The 23,635-nt window shown below is 38.1% G+C and overlaps 1 protein-coding gene across 8 annotated transcripts in view; it reads left to right on the top strand.

The window, feature by feature from the left end:
• Positions 1-23,635, top strand: part of cacna1ba (calcium voltage-gated channel subunit alpha1 Ba) — a 107,433-nt gene that overhangs the window by 77,035 nt on the left and 6,763 nt on the right. For 6 of the 8 annotated variants that reach the window (XM_089130331.1, XM_089130333.1, XM_089130334.1 and 3 more), the window contains 20 exons: positions 4,292-4,388; positions 5,161-5,321; positions 7,175-7,312; positions 8,948-9,149; positions 10,418-10,582; positions 11,173-11,283; positions 11,535-11,618; positions 13,039-13,155; positions 13,238-13,303; positions 13,484-13,575; positions 14,519-14,669; positions 15,614-15,741; positions 16,872-16,968; positions 19,458-19,563; positions 20,180-20,287; positions 20,518-20,645; positions 21,055-21,209; positions 21,325-21,451; positions 21,537-21,647; positions 23,452-23,490. In XM_089130331.1, coding sequence (XP_088986457.1) covers positions 4,292-4,388; positions 5,161-5,321; positions 7,175-7,312; positions 8,948-9,149; positions 10,418-10,582; positions 11,173-11,283; positions 11,535-11,618; positions 13,039-13,155; positions 13,238-13,303; positions 13,484-13,575; positions 14,519-14,669; positions 15,614-15,741; positions 16,872-16,968; positions 19,458-19,563; positions 20,180-20,287; positions 20,518-20,645; positions 21,055-21,209; positions 21,325-21,451; positions 21,537-21,647; positions 23,452-23,490 — 2,383 coding nt within the window. Of the gene's footprint in view, positions 1-4,291; positions 4,389-5,160; positions 5,322-7,174; positions 7,313-8,947; positions 9,150-10,417; positions 10,583-11,172; positions 11,284-11,534; positions 11,619-13,038; positions 13,156-13,237; positions 13,304-13,483; positions 13,576-14,518; positions 14,670-15,613; positions 15,742-16,069; positions 16,167-16,871; positions 16,969-19,457; positions 19,564-20,179; positions 20,288-20,517; positions 20,646-21,054; positions 21,210-21,324; positions 21,452-21,536; positions 21,648-23,451; positions 23,491-23,635 lie in introns of all 8 variants that reach the window. The other 2 variants (XM_089130332.1, XM_089130338.1) reach the window with 1 other exon arrangement.

Here is a 23,635-nt window from a genome sequence, read left to right on the forward strand (position 1 = left end):
AAAGAGCTATAATGTTATGATTTGCTGGGTTTTTGAATGTAAGGTCTCAATGAATGTACTTCTTACATTATTTGTACAGTATCATAATCGCGTATCTGGGTGCATTTCATTTTGTGATTGGAATGGCATACTGGTTTGGTGGTGTCCCCACCAAGCTTAACTAATTTAACCAGCAAGACTTTCTTGGACACCGAGTGAGATCAGAGCACAGAAATTGTTTCCTGCCACGTCCATTTATTTTCAGTGAATAAGACAAGCGGAGAAGAGACTGTGTGCAATACCTAGAATATTGCTTCAGAGTAAAGGGGTCTCAGCGCTGTACTGACTAATCTGTCCTTCTTCCTGTTCGTTTTTTATGTTTGTTGCTGTGTTGTCATGTCAAAGGCGTGTTAAATGTGAGTGAATTGATGTGCTGTCACTGACTTTCCTCTCTTCCTGTTTCTCTCTGCCTGGAATCGCTTGAAGGAGCTTCATGGGGTAACTCTCTCTGTGTCTTTGTTTCTGTCTCTCACTTTCACTGTTCGTCTTCTTGCCTGTCACTGTATGAGTCAAATAATACTTACCCCATGGGCAAGTGTTGAAGCATGAGAAGTGTTTCATCCTCTTCATAATCCATCATTTAGCATCACTCACACATTCTCTGCAAACGAGCTTGATTCTTCTTCTTTGTGTCATTTAATTGTCATGGAGGGTAGATATGTTACTGTTAAAGATTCATACCATTTTCAGTAGGTCTACAGTACTTATTGAATATGGAGCATCCTGGACGATACCCACAGTGACCTCAGTCAGGATGAGCAGTGCATGTGTCATATCATATCAAAGAAGACCTGTTCACTTGTGTTGGAGTGGTATATCAGGGCAGGTCTAGGCCAACGATTGAAACATTGTTCACTTCAAACATCACATCGGAACTCCATTGAATTGGCGGGCATGAGAATATGAACATATTTTCATGCCCATCTTTCTGCATGTTTTCAGATGTGGTACTGCAAACGTGGCTGCTGTGATTGGCCAGATCCTTAACAGTTAAAGCATAAAATAGTTATAAATAGGGATGCACTGATTACATTAAAAATAAATGTAAAACACTAAAATATAACACTATTATGTAGTACATACATTTTTTATTGTACTTGTTCTTCTTGAAATTTTGAAAAGCTCAATTTAGCTTAAAATGGAATAAAACAGTGTTATTAAATAATGACCTTTGTCAATGTTAAATGACGGACAAGAAACGTGACCCATAAGCATTAACAATTACATTTCCAATATCAACTGATAAATTAAAACATCTCACGCCTATAAACAATTTGATACCAAGATATCATGCATCCCTAGATATAACATTTTGCCCATGTGCCAACTAACCAAAACTAACAGTTGTACAATTACAACAATGCTATACATTTTAGGTTCATAACCATTTGCTGGCATCTTTCAACCTTGCTCAGGATTCATAAGCGTGATATGAATCAGATCTCCACCACCTCTTATATTTGGAGCATGTCTTGGTATTCCAGATCTTGTATGTGTTGTTTTCAGATCCACACTCAGATGTTCCCTCTGTGTCAAGTGTACCCTTCATCTCTCCAGCAAAAGAAGCTGTCATCCTGTTACATCCTTAAAAGAAATGAATGGCAGTTAGAAGTGTCTGTTTCTCCCACCATACAAAGCCTCTTCCTCCTTTTTGCCAGTTTCTAAAACATTTGCCTAAAAACAGCATACAGCCATTATGGCTCATATTTTAGTCTCACGGAGGAACATGATGGCGCTCGTGACAGTCTCTTTTATTCTCAATGAAAAATCATGTGCAATGTTCTGAAAGGATGATGTGGTTTACTGTTAGTGCAGAGGTGCTTTCTGTTCTCAGCATGTCATAATGTTTTGCCTTTTGCTTTGTGTTCTTCTCATTCATTAGATCACATCAAAGCGTTAACAGGTGGGGAACCCCCAATATTCTCTTTTCTCCATGACAAATCTCCTCTATTCTTCACGGGACTGGGATAATGTTCTTTACTGTCACCATATTAGTAGAGCGAGAGTGTCTGTACAGGGTTGGAGCCTCTACAATAAAACTGATAGCTTTCATCTGGACCTCGTAGCGAATGTTGTATTGGTGTAAATTAGCATTTCCTCTCCATAATTGTAATCTGGGGTCCTGTGAAAGTTACCAGGGTGTCCAGTGGGACACTATTGAGGCTTTCTTAGTTTGTTGTGGGTTTTGGGGATAAACATCAGGCCCTGTACAGTAATTGCATGCTAGACTAATGTGCATCAGGGAGCATGGGTGGAGTTGCATGACCTTGCTGAGCTCTCTGATTGGGCCAAAGGAGTAACTTCACCATGCTGATTGGTGACCATGCTGTAAGGTCTCTGCTGATTGGCTGTTAGATTGGAGTTCACTGGACTTTTAGAAGAATGTATGAACTGTGCATGTGTGAGTAGACCTTGGGACTTTCTAAGGGTGAAGATGTAACTGTTCATTATTGTAAATGCTAGAAATCTGCAAATGTAACACCTGTTGTAGTTGATTGAAGGTCATTTGATCTGAAATATGTATTTGTGCTATGACGGGGAATCACTGCTTGGGGATTTTTCTATTGTAAGCATTTTCACAATAACTTCTTGCAGTTATTTTCTGCTGATTCATCTGTCAGCACCAATCATACACCTGCCAAAGCCTTGCTTATTTCAACGCTTTATCGAAGTAAGAGACTATATGAGAATAGAGAATAAATGAGATGCGATATGACCTCTCAGATATTCTGTTGTTCTCTCTTCCATTGCTGCACTGGAAGAACTAAATGGTACCTGCAAACTAATACAAATTATAATGGCGACTTACTGCACATTATATTGCTTATTACACGGCTACTCATCAAATAAATAAATGTGTGAATATGAAGTATTTATTTGAGTTAAAATGATTTTATTTTGCCTATATTTGATCAATTTAAAATGTTGACTAAAAATAATAGCCCAAAACAATTAGCCATTTTCACTACTGTCAATAACTTAGACACAAGAGTCTGCCAGTTGCATTTGTATAGATAGTGAGTATGTGGCGGGATACAGCCGGAGACATGAAAGTTGCGGCAGTTTGAGTGGATTGATATACAGCATTGCCATGAGCGACGGTTGAACATGTTTGGCCACAGAATGTCACAATTAACCGATCAGAATCAAGCAATACAGAGAGCCGTGTAATAATTAGTTGTATTGTAAATTAAGACAATTGGGAAAAACTAATCAGTACAGAAATAGTAATTTATCTGCAGTTTATATTGTCAGACATCCAACACAACACATGCCCTGCATCAAAATAGGGGCTTAAAGGTTATTTGAATGAATGTGATGTCTTACAAATAATATATGATTCAGTTTGCTCTTTGCCTGTATTCGATATAATGCGAAGGGCTTCAGTTATTTCATATGACCAATTGAGTATTTCCTCATGATTCAGTTATTGACTATGCTTGTCCTTGCAGTTACTTCATTAAATGACATTGTAAGCTTGGCGGTTATGATTTGAGTATTTAAGAGCTAAAGCATGACTGCTCTTTTCATTAAGGGTGAAATTTAGCCTTCCGCTTTTTTTTTTTCTTGCTGTAAGCTCTATTTTCATGAATACATGCACTGTATTCAAATCTATGCAGTCAGTTTATCAAGTTGACACATTTGAAGCTTGTCAGCTTGATATAACCTCAAAACAACATTGGTTCCTGAAAGGAAACAATGCCCTTTTTTGGGGGGGTGTGGTTTCTTTGTTTATCATTGGTGGTGTGTTGTTGTGTTAGAAGCTAATGTACAGCAGCATTTGGATTGAATCCATGTTACCTTTCTTAGTGTATGCATGAATTGTGCTAATAGTAAGGTATCATTCAATAACAGGCTAACATTTCTGATAGAGGGTGTTTCATACGGATATTAACTATTTAACGTGCATGCAATGTACTGTATTTCATACTCTGTCACCAAAGCATGTGCTTTTGTGAAATAACACCAATCCATTAGTGGAGTGATCTAAAGCTATGACACTAAAAGATGCGCATTTGTTAGATATTTAGCTGTTGTGTTTGACAGTATAAAACGGTGAGTATGTTTTGTCTAGTGTCACTTAGTGCTGCATTATTGATATTTTAACCGAAGGAAACTTTTACATCATGTTTACTCGCATTCTCGTGTGTATTGTCTGGACATGTATGAATGATTTGAAGAAGGTTGACTATAGCATGTGTTGTGTTTGATCCTGAGTGTACTGAGCCTTTCTTTGTTTTGACTCGTGTAGAGGAACCAAGGGCAAAGACATCAACACGATCAAGTCCCTGAGGGTGTTGCGAGTCTTGCGACCTCTGAAGACCATTAAACGTCTACCAAAACTCAAGGTACATATTTTGTTGTCACTGTTAAGGAAATATCAATCCTAACATATATTTTTTTAAAGAAGTATCTTATGTTTATAGGCTGTATTTGATTTGAATTCAAATACATTAAAACTGTAATATTGCATTCTATTTGAATATAGTTAAAAATGTAATTTATTCCTGTGATGGCAAAGCCCGAATTTTCAGCAGCCATTACTTCAGGCTTCAGTGTCACATGATCCTTCCGAAATTATTCTAATGCTGATTTGGTTCTCAATATGAACACAACATTCAGAAACTTAGGAAACTGGCAGCTCCAGTTGTAATAATTTTTTTTTAACTCTGTCATGAAAACTAGCATGTATAAACCCTTATTAATCAACTTAATAATCAAGTAAAAAATGATTTTTTTTATACCTGTATGATATTACACTGTAGCCACATTGGACAGGCTGTTTGAAAAATAAATGGATGGAAGATTCAGGTGCGTGCGCCATCTTCTAGTGAGACGCAGGAAATCATTCGGCATGCGACTCTCACAATGCATTATGGTTATTCTATAGTCGTTGAGCATACATCAGTTGTACACTCGTTATTGCGGTGCATTGTGGGATTGAATGAGTGCACTCGATGAGTCCACTATGGTTTCGGACACCACTATTGCCCTATTTAAGGGTATAGAGGGTGATTTCGGACACAGCCAGATTCTCATGAGTCTGCATTCAGCTTTATGACTTTTAGTTGACTGGTAATGAACAAGAATGTATTTTTATGTGTCTGCACTCTCTCTCAGGCCGTGTTCGACTGTGTGGTGAACTCCCTGAAGAACGTGTTGAATATCCTCATTGTCTACATCCTGTTCATGTTCATCTTCGCTGTCATTGCTGTGCAGCTCTTCAAGGGCAAGTTTTTCTACTGCACAGATGAGTCCAAGTGCCTGGAGAAAGACTGCAGGTAGAGTGGGATTAAGGGGCTGTTTACGCGACACCATTTTCTTTTCTTTTCTCTTCTCTTTTTTTGGGGGGGCCTTTTTGTGCCTTTATCAGACAGGACACTAGAGATTTTGCGTTGGGTAGAGAGAGAGGATCGGCAAAGGACCTCGAGCTGGGAATCGAACTCGAGGCGCTAGAGGCGCAGTTGCGCTAAATGTCGGAGCACTAACCACAAGGATTTTGGCACTGACAATGACACCATTTTCAAGTAAAAACAGAAAACTTTATATGCGTCTTGGCTATTCATTTACACAACAGTGTTTTGGGGTCCTGAAAATGCAAACTTTTGAAAACGGGATTTAGGCTGTTTACACGGAAACGATTCTGAAGAGAAAACGCAAAAGTGGCGTTCCGTCATCACTTTTTATTCTACGTTTAAACTAGCATTTTTTGTGGGAAATCCGCGTGCAAATGGTGACGCAAAAGAGTGTGAAATTCAATGTAGTATGCACTTCAGGCGGCTAGGAGTGCATACTACAACACCACCAAGTCCACGCGCCTGCGTACAACCTTCACTGTCAAGCAGACTTTTGCGTTTTTACCGTTTACACGGGAACGCGGCGGTGGAGCGTTTTTAATATTTCCACTCTGGAGGGTGGTTTCACTTTTTTGCGTTTTTAAGCCTCAAAAACGCCGTCGCCGTGTAAACGAAAGGCACATCCGATAAAATATTTTTACGCTTTCTCCCGCGAGCGTTCTCGTGTAAACAGGGCCTTAAAGTGCAAGTTTTTAAAACAATACCGTTACCATCTCTCAGTGTAAACTACAAAAATGTGAATTTGTGAAAAAGTTTAAAGTGTTTAATAGGCTGGTAGTATTTCTTTACAAAATGACTTTGCCAACTACTGGCCTGGCATGCATAATACAGCTCTTTTTTTAGTTGTTTTTCACAGATCTGTGTGATCGGTTTGTACGCAAAAATCCGAAGGATTCTTTTTTCCGTTTTAAGTACATTGCTATCGTGTAAACACACCCTAATACAGGAGCACATCTCACACCTGCTGCTCTCTGTGTAGGCATACAACATTACTGTACAATCCCATGCAGAAGTGAGTGGACAAGATTCAGCCATTTCTTTTTTTTTAAGATTTTAGCTCTTTTTTTTCAAGAAAGTAAAAAAACATTTGCTACCACGTTGGCTGTTGGCTGCTGTCTACTGGTTATTAAATCTAGCAGGTTTAAAGTGTCTCTTGTCGCAAATCCAATGACGCTAGTAGTGACGCTGGTAGTGACGATTCTGTCTGACCAATCAGTGATCTGTAGTGTTTCACGTCACATTTTAGTACCGGTACGGTACGCTTGGAACCTCAACAGACCAGGTACCATTAAAAGCGACCCGAAGCGAGCCGTACCGTGCCGTACCATGCAGTGGAAAAGCACCACAAGTGAGTCGTACCGAACCGAACCATACTGTACCATGCAGTGGAAAAGCGCCAAAGTGAGCCGTACCGAACCGTACCGTACTATGCAGTGGAAAAGCGCCGTAAATGTGTTGGGTCTCACATATGGAACCTCTGGAAATAGTTTTGATGTTTTCAACTATCAAGGAATTTTTAAAACAAACCCTGTAAAGTAAAATCATTGGCATTTCTCTATACATTTCTCTAACTATGTTCAGCTCTTAAATACTTCCCCATTTCCATTTTGTGAATAATTTATATACAAATACTCTTTTAAATAAGATTTAAAATAAGATTTAAAATGTTTAAAAAAATAAGTGCGCTGATAACACAATTAAGCAGTGCTTTGAAAATTGATGTATAGATATTTCTTTTTATATTGTGTCTCTTTTGTCATTTTCTTGGTGCTTCTTAGAGGGGTGTTTCTGGATTATGATAAGGATGACGTGACGGCCCAGCCTAGGGAGTGGAAGAAATATGAGTTCCACTACGACAATGTGCTGTGGGCGTTTCTCACTCTTTTCACCGTTTCTACTGGAGAGGGGTGGCCCACGTAAGTCAGCAGATATGTCATGGTCCCTAATTACATTTATATTACAGATTTGAAGGTAGGATATATTGGTATACTTGGTACCACCATTTGCTTTTTCAGTATGTTTTGCTGGGATTAGAAACCCATAAAAGCTTTTGTCCTCTTCAAACACTTCCCTTGTGTCTTCTGACCCCCTCAGTGGCCTTTTATTCTCTCACTTTAAAGGCCAGAATCAGTTTGAAGTGGTGCTCTTTGAGGCTCTGTGATACTGGTAGAGCACAGCTCTCAGGAGGCCGAGTAGGCTGACGTTCATGAATCAGCATCAGCTCAAACTCACTGCCAAACTCTTGAATGTGCTGGACTCGCCATTGAAATTGACTGTGATTTATTGAGTTGTTCACAAGCTTGTTGGGGTCAGTGTTCTTCCTCCCCTGGTGTGCAAGTCTGTTATCTTCCCTGCCCTCTTAGGTCTTAATCGTTTAATTAGATCATTTCAGTGTATTAGTAATTGAAAGATGAATGATTTGTAAGAATGCTTCAGGTTAAGACCCATTGTCACAATCTGGAGGAACTCTGCAGTCCATAAGTTTTTTGGGTTAAAAATTATCCAAAATATTTTTTCGAGCAAGTACATAACCAGCCAGTGTTCAAAACTATCTGCTTGCTTTAGCTCGATTCAAAACAGTAAGCTTGTAATAATGTTTTAATTCCAGCGGTAATGGAGGATTTCCGCGGGAGATTCAAGCATGTCTTTGCGTCATTACGTCACATCTGTACACATAAAGGAGGAGTCTTGTGCTAGTATAAGCTATGTTGCGTGTGAGGATGTTGGAGGTGGAGTTGTATAGCCTTTTCTCACAGCACTTGATATAATTAAACTTATCAATTTGATGGCATATCCAGAAAAGGTTCAAACGACAATTACCAGTGACAACTAGAGACCCGTTGTAAAATGCAAAAGACTTTGGACTGAGAGTAACCGGGCCATGCGAAAACAAGGATAAATATCTGAAGGGCTTTAAATGTAGTCACGCAATGCTGATGTGATGTTGTTAACATTAACAATTTGAGAACAAAGTATAATTTGCACGGTTTGATGTGATATGATAATCGATTGTTAGATTTAATCAGTGTGATTTACTGCAATGCTTTTTTTCAGTCAGTTGGTCAGGAGAACAAAAGTGTTAGTTACTTGGTTCAGATAAAATTTTAGGGTGAAAATTCTTATGTTGATCATACTTCCAAAAAGTAGAATCTGTGATTGCGAATGCCAGTATCCAAACCGCACGGTGACTGACAGCCGCACATTCTCCTCAAAACATTGGATTCATCTACGCTGTGCCGTGCCGAGGTACAACTCACGTAAAGTTGATAATTCCGCGAATGACCGTAATTGCAGATTTCAAACAGAGATGTTAAATCTGAACTTTAACGTTACCGTTATATGTTTATTACTTTGGCCGCACTCCTGATGAAAAAAAAAAATCTGTTAATTTAATCAAACTTAACCAGTTAAAACTGTTATCTGTGTGATTATACTGTGATTTCATTGTCTCCAATTTGAGGGTAAAATAAAACTATGTATGTCTGTCTTCCACAAGGCACTTTATCATCTTAAACATTAGAGTGTAATGATTTAATGTTGTCTTCGCACAGGGTTTTAAAGCACTCTGTAGACGCCACTTTTGAGGATCTGGGTCCCAGTCCAGGCTACCGCATTGAGATGTCCATTTTCTACGTGGTCTACTTTGTAGTCTTCCCCTTCTTCTTTGTCAACATTTTTGTGGCCTTGATAATCATCACATTCCAGGAACAGGGTGATAAGGCCTTGTCAGAGTGCAGTCTGGAGAAAAATGAGGTATGACTGAATAACATTCAGACATGGTCGCCCCACAAATCCACTCTATGTAACTCATTCTTGAAATCCTACACTGAAGACAAAATATAGCTATAAACTGGTACAAAATTCCAAAATAAAATAAAAAATTGTAATTAGGACAAAATAATATTTTTCTATAATATCATGCAATATAATGTCATATAATATAATATATCATTTCCTAATTTCACTTGCAATTGGCAGGTGTGGTAAAATATTATTTGTCCTAATTATTATTATTTTTTTTATTATTTTTTTTTTAGGTATAACTGCATCTGAGATAAAAAGGCTAAAGGCAAAATAGTAATATTGTCCATCATATTTTTAATAATGTCAAATACCAATTTTGTCTTCACTTTTTTATCTCGGGTGCAGTTATACCTAATAAAAATAAAATAAAGAAATTGTCATACATTTTAATATAATATAATTTTACTGAAAATATATTATTTATAAAATGTTTATTTTTAATTAATTCCATATTATTATTACAATTAACTTCTAATAGAAAATGTTTAATGGAAAGTAAAAAAAAAAATATATGTATTTTCTTAGTTCAGATTTGAACAATTTATCAACAAAAAGAAAGTTACTTTTAGGCTGACAGTAAGAGATACAGAGACAAACATTAATCTTCCTCTTACAAACACTGGAGGAGTTTTATAGCGTTTAATGATGTGATACGGTACCTACAGTCAAGCCAGCCATGGTAACAGTTGTAGATGGCCAGGTAGGGAATTTTGACAGAATTAATGCATGTGCCTGCGGCGGACCACGCACATCTAAACACATGTTCAGAAACAGGTATTCATACAGTGACGCACAGAGTCTAAAGACACACACAGAGACAGCCAGTCCCATGGAAGAGCAGTCAGCAAGATGTTCCTGCCCCATTTCCTCTGAGGCCCCATTAGACGGGCCCAGTCGTCGGCAGAGCCTGTGCTGTTTCACTCTCTCCCTCTCCATATGCCAGCCAAACAATGACTCACAAGACCTCAGGAGAAGTCATTTATCATCAACATTCACAGCAAAGCAGCCAGAAAATATCAGCTCAATTACGAGTCTATTTTCTTGTTCTTCCACAGGTTAGACTATATCTTCCACAGTTGTTGTCCCTGCTCTTTTTATGACATTTCTGATTAGTTAGGAAAATGTGACTTTAGCGTGATTCTGTAAGATAAAGATGTAAACAGTAGTTGTCTGTCTGTATTGCGAATGAATTCCTTTTTTACTGTTTCTCTTCTCAGAGAGCCTGCATCGACTTTGCTATCAATGCCAAACCATTGACCCGATATATGCCACAGAACCAGCAGTCATTTCAGTACCGCTTGTGGAAGTTTGTGGTCTCTCCACCATTTGAGTACTCCATCATGATCATGATTGCTCTCAACACTGTGGTGCTCATGATGAAGGTCATTCTGTCTTTTTTTCATTCAGTAACACTAGAGTACTCGACAGCTATGCAATTTTCATTCATTTTGCACATTTCCTTTTTTTAACCATTTTGTGATTCATAAAGAGTATTTACAGTACCATTCAAAAGTCTGAGATCAGTACGTTTTCACATTGAAAGTAGTAAGAAAGGTTTCTTGATCAGCAAATCATCGTATTGCATTTGACACTGAAGACTGGAGTGATGTTCATTTGTAATATGTCACTATTTTTATTTTTTCTCCATTTCTCCATTTGATAAAATAAATGCAGCCTTGGTGACCATAAGAGACTTCTTTAAAACAATATATATATTTTAACTGACCTTAAGCTTTTGAACGGTGGTACTAATCTTTTCTACTGTAATATGCAACATTTCTGCATCACAGTAGGGCAGATCTATAGATAAACACCACTGTGAATAAGAATGACAAAAAACTCAAAAGTAAACCAATCTAGGTAAATGATGGTTTTGTGTGTTAAATGTGCATATTTTTTTAAATGAACAAGTAGGAAAACAAATGATACTCAAATAAATAAAACATTTCCCTTTGTCTTTTTATACCTGCAGTTCCATGGGGCGAATGAGGCTTACGAAGCAATGCTCAAGTATCTCAACATTGTCTTCACTGCTCTCTTTTCAATGGAGTGTGTTCTCAAGATTATTGCTTTCGGCCCCTTGGTAAGTATCATCACTGATACCCTCAATAACATACTGTAATGCGCCTTGGTCCAAAAGAGCTGAACCTAAAAGCTAGGAATATTTCACCTAAAAACAAACAGCTTTTGAGGAACAGATTCACTGAAAATCATTGTAGCTGGTCGAATCATGGTGCACTAATCCTTTGATTCACTGTAAAACATGTGCTAGAGTGTGAAATTGTAAGCCTCTCCAACCTGTCCTTGAATTATCTCTAATTCTCTTCCTCACAGAATTACCTGAAAGACGCCTGGAATGTGTTTGACTTTGTGACTGTGCTGGGCAGCATTACTGACATCTTAGTCTCTGAGATTAAGGCAAGTGGGCGGCACTGAGCTGTGTTTGAGCTCTATTAGAGAAAGGTCTCAGAGCTAGACCAAGTGACGTACCAGACAGCAGAGATAGGCTGAGAACATAGGAGATGATGGATAACATCACAGCTTTGGCTCTAGCTCAGGAACAGAAGGGAGATAGAGCTCTGTGTTGTTGTTTTCCAGATAAAATGACAGTAATAGAGTAACTAAATCCATTTGGTAATGCTCACTTTGAACAAATCGCTAGTTTGTGGCTTTGATTTGTGTTTTATGATGTTATGAAGTCTTACGTTGTATTATGCTGTATGTCTTGACGTCCTTGTCATTGTCAAAAGCTGCTACTGATGGTAATTGTGTGTTTGTTCTGTAACTATATTTGTGTGTGATGGCTGTTCTTGTTCTCCTGTGTTCCTTAAATGTCTTCACTCAAATCTTGGCTTGCTCCTGCCACGATTTAACATCTTCATGTATAGACAACGGTGAGTTGCTCTCTTGTCTTTGATCTTAGGTCTATTCCACCCTGCATGGAATGAATAAAACTTCCTATTGCAGACATATATGGCACAGGATAAGGTTCTCCCTTTTTAAAGCTTAAAATTTACTGAAGATAATGCAACATCGTTTTTCAAAATCACCGCATGGTTGTCAGGTGAACATATAGTAAATATGTCTTATTTGAAGTCATCAGGGGTCACTGCTGCTTACTGTGGATTGACCGTGACCAACACGTTATTGATCCAAGAACACACCTTATTTGACAAAATCACTAAAACATTCCCTAAAGAATCCAGAATACACTGAATTCATTGTCAATTTAAAATGTCTCGATGCTTTAATGCAGGGATTTTTTTGTTGTCTGCTAGATCCCTTTGATCTAAAATATTTACTTGAAGAACCTCCTGAGATTTTTAATTAATATATAAACAAATTAACAACATGCTCACATATTCATGGTTGGTTAGTGTTCACAGAACATGAATTTAAATAAATAAAATTTTGGATTTTTTTTTGTTTGTTTTGTTTTACAAGTGATTTATTTTGATTACTTTTATTTTAAATTATTTATTTTAGTTATTTAAATTTTGTGATTTAATTATTAGCTAGTATCCATCACCTCTCAAACTCTTGCAGTTCCCTTATGAACCCCCAGGGGTTTGTAAACCACAGTTTGACTTAATTAAATTCAAACAATAAAAACTTCAACTCGATTACAGATTAAAATCAGGTTCAATGTGAAGAGATTTGAAGGGATATTCCAACAAATAATGAAAATTCTGATATCACTTACTCACCCTCGTGTCAGAGCAGCGCCATAAGAAGTATGAAGGCAAACCTGATGTTATGAAGAGATATGAGGGTTGAAGTAAAGAGTGCAAATAAGGAGAAATTGATTTTCTAATTGAGAAACCCTGCATTCCCACAGGACCGTCTGCTGAATTTCAGTTTCCTGAGACTCTTCAGAGCAGCCAGACTAATCAAGCTCCTCCGGCAGGGATACACCATTCGCATCCTGCTCTGGACATTCGTCCAATCCTTTAAGGTAACTCGAAATAAACTGATTTGACAATAATTTTTGGAGATTTAGTTTTTTAAAGTACCAATTTCTTCATTTTTGTTTCCAGGCACTGCCTTATGTATGCCTTCTGATCGCCATGCTGTTTTTCATCTACGCCATCATTGGAATGCAGGTAGCTGTATAAAATAATTTCAGTGCTTCAGTGATTGTAATTAAAAGGTCATTGCAGTGCTGGAGTGTATCATAGGTTTTATCAATTAAAATATACAGTAGAATCTGTATTGTGTCTGAAGGATGTTCAATGTAACTGTTTTAAAACATAAATTTATTTAAGGTAACATTGTGATTCCAGGTGTTTGGGAACATTGATTTGAATGATGATACTGCCATCAATCGTCACAACAACTTTCGGACTTTCCTCCAAGCACTTATGCTGTTGTTCAGGTCTGCACACACCTGTTAATCTTTACCTACGGCAATCAAATCCACCTGAGAATGCAGGAAATATTAGAGAGGCTTCTGGGGCTGTATAACAGAATCAAGGTCTGACAAATTCCAACAAAGATCAGATAGGATTATAGATTTGGAATGCTTCTGATTCTGAACACTATATTTAGCCTGATCACTATATTTGGACTTTGATTGAGATCAACATTAATAGCACGCATTAGGAATTTTGCGGAGAGCTGTATTTATAATCAATCAAGATCTTTCATATTTAGAAAATATAAACGCATAAAGTATTAAAATAAAGGCCTAACTACAGCCGACCTAGTCTGATCTCATGTTATAGAGCTGCTAAAAAAGAGATTTAATTTCATGTATCATCTGAGAACTCTGAGATCTATTTAGGGCAATTTTCTTTTTGCATACTATATTTTGATTTTAGTGTTACCATACAGAATCAAAGGATCCATCTGTCTGTCTGTCTGCCCATCCATCCATCCATCCATCCATCCTCAGATAGATAGATAGATAGATGGATAGATAGATATTGTACTTTGTATCACTGTGTATACATCTCTCTGCTCTGTGTCATGCTCTTTCTCTCTCTGGTCTCCCCTTTTGGTCAAATTGAATTTTAAAGTACCATCTGGAGTATTCACCATAATGCTTGAAAAACAACATATTCTAATGAAATTCATAAGTACATTTCCATCTTTCCCTTATGTTCATTACTTTGAAGCTTACTCTGAGCTGAGAGCCATGAGCAGACAGCACATCAGTGTGACAACAGTGTTATACATGAAATCTGGCTCAACTGTAATTTAAATATCAGCACTTCTCCCATCATCTGCAGTCTCTGTCACATTCTCTGACAGTCATTCATGGGTTTAAAAGAAGAAGCAGCGTTTATTCAATCAGCTCCTCATCGTGTCTCTTGCAGGAGCGCCACTGGCGAAGCCTGGCACGAGATCATGCTGTCTTGTCTGAGTGAGCGCACCTGTGACGAAAAATCGGGCACACTTGGAAAGGAGTGTGGGAGTGACTTTGCCTACTTCTACTTTGTCTCCTTCATTTTCCTCTGCTCCTTCCTGGTCAGTGCTCAGAGTCATACCAGCCAAAACAGGCTCATCATTATTGTAGCATGTCATCACATCCTACTGCCACAAAGCTGCTTGATTGTTTATCCAAAAAAAAAAAAAAGCTGGGAATAGGGCTGGGAATCGCTGCAGACAAACTCTGCTACAATAATATGTCAGCAGTATGTAAGTAAAAGTTTGTAGTTTTTTATGCGTGGTTTGTGAAAAAAAAAAAAGTCACTGAAATAAGGTCATAAAACCCATACTGATTATTTTTTCACAAGACTTTTGAAAATTGTATCACTTAGCCTAGAGTATGGGCTATATGCACGCAAAAATTCCGCATTTGACGCAAGGATGCTCGTCCATTTCCGGTTGTGGAGATTAAAGCGGAGGAAAACCGAGGAAAACGGGATTATGGCAGAGTCTTCAAAATTTACTGTCCTCCAGTCTTTGAAATGAAACGTACATACGTTTAGATGTAATTTTATATATAGTTATATTTATTTAATAGAATAAACACAACGAGGGGTGTCTGTTTTGTCTGTTTTTGTGACTAACGTTTCTTTAGTATAACCATGGAGTATAAAATTCAATATAAATTCTCGGTATTGCATTGGACTCTACGATCGGCGGAAGTTATCGAGCATCCCTAATGCTTCACCGGAAATACCGCCGTGCATAGAGCCCATTTGCTCCAAAACTATGTGAATTTGAATGCATACTACAAACTCACATTCACAGCAAAGGTAAAATATTTTATTGATTTTAATTTGTTATTTTGTCTTAGCACTGAAGACACAGCAGCCATGGACTATTTTTCAGACTGTGATTAATTGGAAAAATCAATGTTTTTACCCAGCCCTAATTTTTCAATTAACCTCATACACCCCGATATGTTCAGATAAGTTTTCCTGCTCCGTGACCTACAGTGTCTTTTCTCCTGGCACTTTCTCCAGATGCTGAACCTGTTTGTGGCTGTCATTATGGACAACTTTGAATATCTGACGCGTGACTCCTCCATCCTGGGCCCTCACCACCTGGATGAGTTTATTCGAGTGTGGGCGGAGTATGACCCAGCCGCATGGTATGTTTCAGCCCGCACTCCCCCGCCAGATGGAGACCTACTCTTGTGATAAATATAGTAACTGAGTTTGGCGGTTGAGAGAAGGAGAATCACTCTGTTAGGGCTCAAAGGCCTTCTCGGGTTAGACCACATAATTAAAAGAGAGAAATGCTGAATTTCCCCCCTAATTCTTTATGTGTGATTGAAGACCTCCCACGCAATGCCCATAAGAACTGTGCTCTGGATGTGAATGGGATCATGTACTCCTATCCGCATCTTGTCCACAACACAAATATGCTCTCCAAGCTTTCTTCATGTATGTGTCATGTTTTGCTTGTTCTTTCCGCAGCGGACGGATTTCCTATAAGGATATGTACAATTTGTTGCGAATTATCTCGCCCCCCCTTGGCTTAGGGAAGAACTGCCCTAATAGGGTAGCATACAAGGTTTGCAACCCAAGCAACTTCTTCCACTCGTGTGGCCTCTGTGTGCAAACGCCCAGAGACCCAAACTTGAATGGCTGTGCTCAGATGACTTGCCTACACACAAGCACTTGCCCCACCAGATTTGACTGGCTTTGGTTAATGATGCTGGATGGGAAACAAAGATTTCAAGGCCACATATAAATTGGACACCTCCTTTACTTGGGTATAATTGAGTAGTTTTCATATTGACCAATCAAGGTTTTGCCACTAAACTTTCATTTCTAACCATTCAAATGAAATACAACAGAAAAGAAACTGGCGTTGAAACCTTTGTTTCTGTGCACTTGAAAGTGGAAACTCCCCCTGATGTCTCAGCATGCAGATGCAGACATCTTCCAAACAATGCAGCCATTCTGTCACCATCCACTCCTCGTGTCATCTCACTCACCTCTTCCATCCCTCCTTATCAGGGATCAACTCTCTCACCTCTGACCTCTAACCTTTGGGATCCATCACTGACCCTACCAGGCCAGGATGGCATCCCTGTCCATGACATTCTTGGAAATCTAATTAACAAAAGATTTCTGTTTTTTGTCCTCTGTTGTTGGTTTTGTCTCATTTTGTCTGGTTTGGTTTACTTTCTGCCCCTCTTGTTTCTCTTCCCGTCTCTCTAACTCCCCATCCTTTTCTTTATTTATTTTTCCCCCCGTTGTCTGCACTGTGAAGTGGCCGTATCAAGTACCTCGATATGTATGAGATGCTGCTCCACATGTCCCCACCTTTAGGTTTGGGAAAGAAATGCCCTCCACGAATCGCCTACAAGGTAGCTCAACTTCACATGCCCCCCACTCCCCCCTGCTCGTACTGTCTTCCCATTGGCTTATTCTTCAGCCAATCTCTGTGCTCTTGCAGTGTTTCCCTTCGTTATTTGTTTAACTGTTTATTTTTTTCTTCCCACACTCTAATCTTTTTGGTGTAGTTCCTCCCTCCCCCTCTTTCTATTTATTCAAGAGTTCCCCTCCACTTCCTGTGTCATTTAGGGATGGTCACAGATTAATTATGAGTATGACTGCAGAACTTTAGTCCATTAGTCCATAAAGTTTAATTACAATTTAGGCTCATTGGAAATACGTGTCTGTGGCAACATTTCACTGGAAAGTATGTTCAGTATTTAACAGATGAACATAGAAATGGAAACGTTTTATTGCATTGCTTGCTGTACGTATCGCAGCAGAATGAAAAGTCGGATGAGTGGCGTTAAAAGTGCTGTACCACCAGGTTACCTTCCGAGCAAGTTTACTGTGTCAAAAAAGACATACAAGAGCTGGTTATTTGATACGTAAAAATTTACTATTTTACAAATCATGCATTATGATAAAAGTGTTTTGAGGTCATAACGGTATTGGGCAAGGAACCTCATGAAAAAAAATTCTTTATTACTCGGAAATGTGCACCATAATCATAATCTAGTATGTGAAAATGAAGCAGATTTGATGGTGTTTTACTGCCTCTAGTGGTCATCTCAGCTGGAAACTGCTGTGTAATTGTATGTTTTGAATTTTGGTAGAGGTAGAGGCACCTATTTCCAATCAGCCTTGGTTGTTTAATTATAATAATGAAAATAAGAGAAACTTAAATCTCAATTGTATCTGTGGTCATACTTCATATGTATAACATTTACCCCAAAAGTTGCATTGTGTAAGGGTTTGTGCACGACATTAAAAAAAATAATCATATGCATTATAAATACAAAATATTTTATGTAAACTCAATTTACATAAAAACAATGTGGCCTAGTGCTCTTTTTGCGGGTTTCTGTGTCTTTGGGATTCACTTAAGGGCCCCAAATTTAGCTGAAAAACCTCTTTTAGAGCCCGTATGTTGTGTTAGAATAGGAAAGGACCCCCCTCTCACCCTTGTTTTCATGGAGCAGTGTGTGTGGTACCTAAGTTGCTTTTAGTCATGAGAACTTTGCACTTGAACTCTCTCTTCCTCTCTTGACGGTCTTTCACTTGTATTCTCCCTGTCTTGCTTGTGCTGTCTATGTCTCATCCACTTGACCATTTCCTCTATTTCTTTTCTTTCTCTTGTAGCCTTCTCTCTTTTTTCTTTCTCTGCAAAATGTGAGAATGTATGTCTGTGTGTGAGATTCATTCTGATCTGTTTCTTTTTGCACTGCTACTGCTAGTAGATGTATGTTCTATTTGCTCAGGGGAGCTCAACTCTTCACAATGAATCACTCTAAACCACATTGTACATCCCATGATACAAAAGAGATGTCATGTTTAAAGGTGCACTCAGATATTTTCCTCTTTCAAAAGTTAAGCATACAGAAATGAATAGTACTTTTGAAAAATATGTTTAAAATCATGTGCACTGACTCTTATAAAAAGCTGTTTTAGTTTACATGGGGTGGGTTACCTCGATGTCGGCCATTTTGAGTCAGATGATCAGCCAAATACTACTTATTTTATCTTTATAACTCCCCTATTATTGGATAATTTTGCTCAGAGAATAAATTATTAAAGACTTAATGCTAATAAAGCATTTCTACAAATACATTGTAACTGAAATATTTAAGTGATGTCTCATCCACACCTCTAGGTGTCAGTATACAGTAAGTCCAAGAAAACTGCCACATTTTCCTGTGCAATATAAGCAAACAAATGAGTGCACCTTTAAAGATAAAGTGTATTTTTTTTAAGACTCTAAACTCGAGGCACCAAACCAAAATGACACAATTGACCGTTTTTTTTTTTTTAAACTATTTTTACAATGGTATTATCGGGATGATCCAGTTCAAAGTTGCTGGTGTGATAGCATTATTTAAACTCCAAAAAAACACACGGCTGAAAAGCAGCTATTTGCTGAACTTTTATTGATTAGTAACCCCCAGAGTCGAGCTCCCATGTCCTCTGAAACCCCTCATGGTTATGTGTACATGCTTTCCTTCACTCTCGAGTTGGTTTCGGTTTATCACCAGTGCACTTTGGTTGCAGATCGTAGCCTATAGCAGTGAATGTGAATGTTCGATTCTGTACGTTCGTATGCTCTTTGTGAACAAAACTGTTTGTGTGCTTGAAACGCTAAGATTAGAACAGCATTCTGCATTACTGAATTACCAAAAGGATCCAGTATATTTGTAGCTTGATTCATAGAATAAATGACCTGAATCAAAAAAAAAAAAGATATGAAATATGAAGAGTCTAATCTCAGACACACACAAACTGTTTTGTTGGAGTTTTTGGGGTGTTGGGATGCTGATTTTGAGAAGTGTTTTAAACCACTAATGAACCTCATGGCTCCTCTTAGCGGCTGGTGAAAATGAACATGCCCATTGCAGATGACAACAGTGTGCACTTCACCTCTACCCTGATGGCTCTCATCCGCACTGCTCTGGAGATCAAACTGGCATCAGGTCAGTCTCATTTAATTGTCTAAATGATTGTGTAATTGTTGTATAAATTAGCATCCAGATAATTGTTCCACCTTCCCTCTCCTTTGAAAGAGTCTGTCTTTCTCTTTTCCATATAACTCCAAACGTGATTAGCGCCTGATGGCGAAATGTACTCACTTCTTCAGTGTGATCTGTTCCGTTGCTTCTGCTAGTGCCATTTCCACGTATCAGAGCAATGTGTGTGGGATGGTGTGTGTAGCATCTGTTGTGTCTCTTTGAATGTTTGGCACTGGATGGGTTCTTCTAGCTTCACTAAATTCTTTCAAAGAAATTCCTCAGCAAAGCTGTTTTGTCTTACAATACATTGATCTAAATTCACTGAACTTAAATAATTCATCCTCCTTCTTACTTTATGAGATAAAAAGAGTTTTTCTAGCAACACTAAATTCTCCCAAAGCAACACAAAGCATTGCTCTAGTCTAAATTAACTGAACATAATAATTGATTAATCATAATTATAATAATATTACAGGTACAAAAATAATTGAAAATAATTGTCAACAACACAATAATTAGACAGAACGTAGTTGTGTAATGGATATGTAGTCGTATTCATGAATTATTAATCTCTCCTCAGGCATGGTGGCCCAACGTCTGTCAGATGCTGAACTGAAGAAGGAGCTCTCTACAGTCTGGCCAAACCTGTCTCAGAAGACTATGGACCTGCTGGTCACTCCACACAAACGTAAACACATTATGAATAATCACCCAGGAGATTCTTTCTTACTTTTGCCATGAAAATACTCTCCACACTTGTATCCACACATCACAAGACTAACACTGACTTACTGTATGAATGACCCAAACAGAACGCAGGCATAGTAATTCTGCACACATCTCCAAACACCACTAATACATAGGGACCTCTAGTGGTCACCAGTAGAACTTTAAAAGATGCATTTGTCTCTTTTGCAGCCAATGAGCTTACAGTGGGGAAGGTGTATGCGGCTCTTATGATCTTTGACTATTACAAGCAGAACAGAGCCAAAAGACTTCAGATGCAGCAACAGCAGCAGAAGGAACAGGCAGGACATGGATCTCAGGTGATGCATATTAACATATTAAAGTCATCAAACTATAATTAGAACCATTATATTGAAAGTGTCTATGTAGATCATACACTCAGAAAAAAACATTACAAAAGCTGTCACTGGGGCTGTACCTTTTCAAAAGGTACACTTTTGTACCTAAAGGCTGCATATTGGTACCTTAATGGTACATATTAGCACCTAAAATGGACAAAAGTTTACCTTTTGAAAAGGTACAGCCCCAGTCACAACTTTTGGACCTTTTTTCTGAGAGTGTATAGTGTCTAAAATTCCAAGAGTAAGCCTTTTTTTTTAAGATCCTGAAACATAAATTCAAGACTGTCTAATCTTCCAACTGGTAGTGAGTTTATTATCTAAGCTCTTTGTATTTATAACAATGTCTTTTTATTCTCTCTGTTTGAAGAATAAAGTCAGTGCTCTCTTAGAGCCCATTCTTCCTCTAACTCACATTCAAGATCAGGCCATGAACAGTGTAGATTTGGCCTCAGAGTTCAAAGCTCAGACCATACCAGACCCAGCTCCACCACGCTCCACCACGCTCAATAACGGACGCACACAGTGAGCATACCTTCCCTCCTGCATACACATACGGTACACACTTGAATTAGCCTGTTTGTCATGACAAGTGTTTCTACTCTAACATGTTCTTTCCTCTGTCAAATTCCGTGCCCAGTCATGATAACCCTATGAAAGGATCTTCATCCTGGGCCTCAGAGAAGTCCAAGGAGGTCCAACGGTCTAAACGACGACCAATGTCCAGAGGTCAATCAGAGGAAGCCTCAAATGCAAACACTGCCCAGGTGCCGTAAATAACATCAATGACTCTTTCTTTGAGTCTTTCTTTGGTGCGTATTCAATCATTTATTGTGTGTGTGCATGTAATAGGAGTCAGTAGAAATGAAGAAGATGGAGAACAGTGCCAACACCGCAACCTCTGGCGGCCTTGAGGGCCAAGGACGTGCGGTATCCATGCCAAAACTCAACGCAGAGATGCAGGTATTCTATTGGGTGCAGGTTTTGTAGTCAAACCTCTCCCTGACTTGGTTCTTGTATGTTTTTTAGAGAAATGTATTTATACGCATACCGCCAGAATTCTACATACGTATACATCCTTTACTCCTCTTATAGTTTAATACATAATCGTACTCCTGTTTTTTTTATAACAAACACGTTGATATATTGTTTCATCCTGAGTCTAATGAAAATTGGAAATTTGTCCTATTTCAGGGCTCAGGGGAAGTAAAACAATACAATTAGTCATTGATAGGTTGCCAGATCTGTGCCCTGGATCATTTTATTTTTGGCTTGTTCTGGCTAAGAGGAAGTGAACTTTCAGAATACGTATACTCTCAAGAAAGAGATTACTTTTTGGTGACTTTGAGATGGATTTAAAAATCCATCTTGATTTGAATACATTTCTCGTTTTTTATTTGAAATGTAATTTGCACAGAACTGGATGAAAGGCTAATGGGTTTTACTAATGGATTGTGTTGTTTTAAGACCTCAGCATTCAGTTTGCTTAATGTTAAAGTATGTCAGAACAACAGCATCATTGGAAAAATAAATCTAAAATCATCCAAGTATGAAATTCACATTCCATTTGGAGTCTGAAAAAGACAATCCATCCATTAAGACTCATTAAGATATTCCTGCTATCAAATCACACCTATCCCACACCTCTCCAGTGCTAATGGGCTGCTCAGGCTCACTGAGTGCCTCTGTTTCACTTCCAAATTTGATTCCCATCCAGAACCAAATCTCTTTAAAGTGCTGGACTAACCGATAAAAGACATTAGATGCTGAATGTAATGTTTCAGCACCTGCTAATATGGCCAAATCCCTCTGATTTCTGTGGGGGAAATCCCATCTCCCCTGGCACCCGGCCATGTCCAGTCCTTCTGCTAGATGGATGTAAGGAGCCAAAATAACAGCCTCAAACACAGATTAATTTAGACCACAACCCAGAATTTCTGCAAAACTGTGACATGTGCAAGATCTGCAAAGACTTTATGATTGACAAGTGTGACTTGTCTTGTGTTTGTCATGGATGGATAGAAGAGGATGGATGATATACAGTAATGATTCCCAAAGGGGCTGCTTCAAATAAAAATAAATCAGTGCATGAAAAATAACACACCATTTTTTTAAGCATTCAGAACAATATTTTGACAGTCCATTTACAAATGTGGGTTTTCAGTTTTGGTTTATTCAAAGGTGAAGTGTATAATAGAGATCTAACACTCTCAAATGGTGTTACTGTAGCTTTTGCACATCAGTTTCCACCATTGCGAAGTCAAAGGTATTTTCATGTTTTATTCGAAATCAGATACATAAAATACATCAGTAATACCTCACTCTTGATTTTTTTAAGCTTTTACGTGTCTTGTAAAAGACAGTTGCTTAGTGGTGGTGACACTGAATTCAGAATGTTGTAGTTTGTTTATAGCCTAACTTTTGATTTCTGACAATTGTACTGTATTTAGACTACAAATTCATAAAACCCCTTTTTTTTTTTTTTTTTTTTTTTGTACCAACTTCTCTTGCTAGTGACACTAAATATTGCATAAATATGGATTATTTTCAAACATAATTATGTTTACATTATCATTATTTTGAAATTCCACTACTGGTGCAAAAATGGCACACTTCACTTTTAAGTGACTAAAATTAGTGACGAATTAGAACAGAACTGAAAAAAAATGAGCTTTATTGTGTTTCTTTACAGTCTCTTTTCTATTATGTTTTTTTCATGTCTTCTCTTTCATTGGGCTTCATTTTGTCCTCTGACGGGCTTCATCAGAGGAGTCATTCCCGCCATTCTCCTGGGACTTTACTGGAAGTATGATCAACTTTTAAAATATTCATAGGTTTTTTTTATAGGAATATATTCTTGACTTGAGCAAGTCATGAGATAAGAATCCAAGGTGAACTTTGTAATGTTTTTGTAAAGTCACATGTCTGTTTGTCCTCAGTGTCAGTAAGAA

Source organism: Pimephales promelas, chromosome 4 (genome assembly GCF_988280905.1).
Source record: "Pimephales promelas chromosome 4, fPimPro1.hap1.1, whole genome shotgun sequence".
NCBI lineage: Eukaryota > Metazoa > Chordata > Actinopteri > Cypriniformes > Leuciscidae > Pimephales > Pimephales promelas.